This window comes from Apis dorsata, unplaced genomic scaffold (genome assembly GCF_000469605.1).
Source record: "Apis dorsata unplaced genomic scaffold, Apis dorsata 1.3 scaffold_1054, whole genome shotgun sequence".
NCBI classification, from domain to species: domain Eukaryota; kingdom Metazoa; phylum Arthropoda; class Insecta; order Hymenoptera; family Apidae; genus Apis; species Apis dorsata.
Window position 1 is genome coordinate 11,731 of NW_006264152.1, and position 5,281 is coordinate 17,011.

Sequence of the window (5,281 nt, forward strand, 5' to 3'; positions counted from 1 at the left end):
TTTTTCTTTGTAGATATTTCAAAGAATTATTAATAATGCAATTCTTGTTCAGTAAATAATGATAAATAATGAATATATTTTTTGTACGAATGAATTAGTTTGCCACTAAAATTAAAGAACATGAGATAAATAATATTCAAAATAGATTCATGAATATAATATATAATAAAATATAATATAATAAGAAAATAATAGAATTCTACTTTTTGGAAACCGGATGACTTTATCTTAAATTTTTAAAATTGTATTGAATATTTTTTGAGTACAAAAATTAAAATTTTTTCTTTTTCAGTTTCAATTTCTGTTTTTATTATACTTGACTGATAATGGATTTTTCTATAAGATAATGATTTTCATAAAAAGATTTAAAAATTATACTGTTTCGCGTGTATTGTTTCCTATTATTATTCCAAAACATTAAAAACTTTAATAAATATAATCTAAAATAATTTGTATTATTTTAAAAATTTGTCTATCTCATAGAAATTTATTATTTCTATCGATTATTCTATTGATAACTATTAATAGTAATTTCATGGAAAACAAATTTTATTAATAAATTTATAATCTGATTCGTAATAGCAGCATGGACTAATTGTAAGTATAGAGTTTAAGTGGTCGAAGATAAAAACTAAAATCTATAAACTTTTATTAAATACCTAATATTTTATGATTTTAAAACGAAATATTTTTTATAAAACATATGAAATGTTATCATATAGTATTTCATTAAAATTTATATAAAAAGGAATATACAATACTACAATATATTTTGTATTGTATATATATATATATATTAATAATATTCAATATTATAATATAGTATATTAAAATATAAAAAAATGATATTTAAAAAATTTACAAATAATTATAATCTGCAATCTATTATTTTTATAAAAAAATAAAAAAATATTTGTACCTCATTATGTTCTCTTCATATCAAACAACTTTTGTCAAAACATTTTATTTTTAGTTTCTTTGAAGATATTTCAATAATTTCAATTAAAAATACACTATATCGATATTGACATTTTTTTAATTTTATATACGTATTTAAAAAATAATTTCATGCGTATGCTTATTTATTGTACATAGTGTAACTATTTTTATAAAAATAAAAAAATAATTAATAAATTAAAAAAATATATAAAATAATATATTTTATAATTTTTTATGATTTTTTTGCTAATAAAAAAATATATTAAAATTTATTTAAAATTTATTTAGGAAAAGAAACTCGGTGGACATATATACTCTGTTAATATCTTCAGTCACAACATGAGCGTTTATACGCATAGCTACTTGGGCTTGGGTCTTATGGCAGCAAGGAAGGAGATTCTAACACATGGATTGATCTTGGATAATGTAAATCCAAAAAATAAAATAGAAGTACGATCTGAATGTGTAAATCCCATAGTTTCGACGGAATGGAATTATGGCGGATTTAATTATCTCGTTAAAGGACCTGTAAATGGAACTCATAAACTGGTAAAAATACAAAACTTTGCTGGTGGAGAAGTGGATAGGCCAATTGTTAATTTCTCAGAATGTTTAAAAATTATTGAAAAATATGTTGGCAAAATTAAGAATAAACCAGAAGGCTTAAAAGATCATGAGATCTATGCATTTTCTTACTATTTTGATCGTGCTACCGAGGTAAATAGATTATATAAATTATAATTATTAATTACTGTTTTGAATTAAAAAAATAATGCTGTATGATAACATAATATCATATATTATATCATACATGATATTATAAATATAAACAAAAATATGATCGACAGCAATATTTTTTATTTAGTATAAGAATTTTATATAATGCAAAGATTATTGCATTATATATTTTTATATTACTTTATATGTACATAAATGCATACATACTTCTCATTTTTTTAATTTTTTCTAAAATTTTAGATATATTAACAAAAAAGTTATTTATTTATAAGATTATTGCATTATATATTGTTATATAAAACTTCAAATTTTCAAAAAATATTTTTTTTTATTAATAATAAAATTATCAGAAGTTTATATTATATATATATTATCTATTAGATTATTATCATATTTCTATTAGCTTATGATAATTGATTATTAAATAATCGATTTTAAAATAAAAACTTATATTATTTTTTATTGAATGCAGATTATAATCAATTTAGTATAGATGATATGTAAATCAAATAATTTTTAAATAATTAAAAATGATAGATTTTTCCTATTTTAATTATAATTATAAATAAAAAAAGAAGAAGTTATTAAAAGATGTAATTATATATATGTGTTTCATATTTCATTAAATCATATTTCATGTTTCATTAATATATAAGCGAAAAAAACCGTAAATTATTTATTGTTATATAAAAGTTGTGTAATATAATTTGATGTTATCATTTTTTTTTACAAATAAGTATATGTATAGATTTTTTCCTATAAAAATTCTTGCTATAAAAAATTATGAGTTTACAAAATATTTTAAATTGATTTTAATAAAACAAGAAAAATATGAATCGAAAGATTCTATTTTACATATTTTTTTCATACAATAGTACAATAGTTTTCAAATTAAAATATCTTGTAAATTAATAATTTGCTAGTAACGATTCAGAATATAATTTAATTGATTTTTAAGAAATAAAAATGTTATTGATTAGTATATAAAATTAATATAAAATAATTAATATAAAATAGTATAAAAAGTTATATTAAAAAATATGTGATTTCGTGTAAAACAAAATTAATTTTCATAAAATTATGTCTATTTGCAAAAAAGATATTCATATCAAATTATTTATCTACATTATAAAATTTTGTGTGAAACATTTTTTTATAATACAATAAATAATTTATAAGATATTCAAAGTATTTATACTTATCTTATAATATTATAAAAATAACTTGAATAATCACATAAGTAAACATTTGCAATTTATTACATACATATCAATATTATTACGAAATTAATAGCCATAACGTATATAATAACGTATGAAATACCATGACTATTGCGAACTGTGGCAGAAAAGATTGATTATCAATAAAGATATTGATTTAGAATTATTTCCGAAACGTGAAATAAAACAAATATATTTTATATTTTATACTCTTTGTATAATTAATTGTTTAATATATTTTTAATTATATAAAGATATATATAGATATATATAATTATATATATTTATAATTATTTTTTATTTTATTATTAATTATTTTTTATTTTATTATTAATTATTATATTTGGAAAATTAATATTTCTGAAAGCTAAAATAAATTTAATAAAAATTAATATATAAAATAAATAAAGTTCGATTGAAATTTATTAAGCAATTAAATTTTGTGCTAGATTAAATTTAGATATAGTTGATGGTTCTGTCGCGCTGTCTCCGCCTTTTTTTATTTAACGAAAACATGAATTGCTTATAATTTAATAAATAAGCCTTAATATTTCTGTATATAAATTTTTATGTTTTTAGTTTTTTCTTAGTTTCTTTTTATTTTTAAAATTGATAAGATTTTATTAAGATGTCCTATGAACGTAAACTTATTATGAATTAAATGAAAAATTGTTTAATATTTTATTTTATTTTATTTTATTTTTTTTAACTTCATAAAATTGATAAGATATTTTATCAAGATAATAAATATAATAGATAATAAACTTCATAAAAATTGATTAATTAATAAAAAATTGAAATTGTAGATTTTATTTCGTATTATTGATATTTCACAGGTAAGTCTTGTTGATCCTTTTTCTGGTGGAATTATCCAAGTAAGTGCATTTCTGAAACAAGCAATGGATGCTTGTGATTATCCAAATACTGAACAACCTTTCACTTGTCTCGATTTGACATTTATTTATATTCTTCTTCGTGATGGATTTGGTCTGGATCCAACTACAAAACTTTATGTAAGAATACAACTTAAGTATCATAGATATAAAATTAATATATTAATATATTCATGATTCTTAATATATTCATGAGATAGTTGTAGAGGATCGATTTTAGATCAAAATAAACATAAAAGTTTATGTTTAAAAAAGTGTCAGTTGAAACTTATTTATTAAGTTATAAATAAATGAAATTTGTGTTTCACAAAGCGATATAAAATAAGACGATTCTATCTTTATTATACTGCATCAATTCTACTCCTTTATTTTATTGAATGTAAATTTAGATTATAATTTAATAAATAAACTTCAACAGATTTTTGCGTCTGTATTGACCTTTAACATCAAGTTTCTAAAGTATATAAAGTATATTCACAAATATATTAATATATTATAAAATTTGATGGAATGCGGGATTTATGTCGCATTATCTATATACTCTAGTATATATTTAGAAAAAAATATATTCAAATATATTCAAAATTCTTGAAATTTATATATATATAAAATAATTTTAAGGATATTAAAATTTATCATGTAAAATATTTTTAAATTTTTTATTAATTTGAAGTGACATTAATATTAATACATTAATTTTTTTATATACACTAGACTATTAAAATGATATATAATAATTATTTGTTTTTATTAGCTTTATAAAAAGATCAATGGACATGAATTAAGTTGGGCTCTCGGAGCTGCATTCAACATTATCCAAAATGGCCTTTAACGCATCCAAAATATAGGAAAAGGAATTATAAATATTTTTACATAAGATTAAAAAAATTTAATAAATTTTTTTTATCTATATAATTATTTGTTTTAGTTAAAAAAATATTAATTTACTTATGTTCTTTATTTTTGTTATAATATGTTAAGTTATTTGAACCTTTTAACTAATGATGTATTATACTAATTATTTTTTATTATTTTTTTAAACATTCTGTTTCAAACAGTATTTAAAGAAAATGAACATCTTAAATAAACCAGAGATTTTATATATATATTCACAAATCAATGTTAATATAAAATGTATAAAATTTTCAAAAATTTTATTGAATTATTTATTTTTACTATGATAAATAATAATTTTAATTTTAATAATAATATTTAATAATTAATTTAATTTAATAATTAAACAGTAAATCTTAAAAAAATATATAAATTTTTTAAGAATTTCTGATGCAAAAATTAATTTTTATATATAATAAATAATATTAATTGTACATAAATTTTATTTTTTCATTTCTTTTTAATACAATTATTTTAAATTGAAATAATAGATTAGATTATATTTCTTAAATTGCTCAAATTAGATTTTACTTTTTATGAATCTGTAATTATGTAATTTTGTATAATTTATGTATTATGTAATTTTATTGAGTTTCA

The 5,281-nt window shown here is 17.6% G+C and overlaps 1 protein-coding gene across 1 annotated transcript in view; it reads left to right on the forward strand.

The window, feature by feature from the left end:
* The window catches only part of LOC102677081 (ectonucleoside triphosphate diphosphohydrolase 5), a 15,249-nt gene extending 10,541 nt beyond the window's left edge, over positions 1-4,708 (forward strand). Inside the window, exons 3-6 of the mRNA XM_006624366.2 lie at positions 583-597; positions 1,228-1,656; positions 3,734-3,910; positions 4,545-4,708. Coding sequence (XP_006624429.2) covers positions 583-597; positions 1,228-1,656; positions 3,734-3,910; positions 4,545-4,622 — 699 coding nt within the window. The 3' untranslated portion in view covers positions 4,623-4,708. The remainder of the gene's footprint in view (positions 1-582; positions 598-1,227; positions 1,657-3,733; positions 3,911-4,544) is intronic.
* The last annotated feature ends 573 nt before the right edge of the window (positions 4,709-5,281 follow it).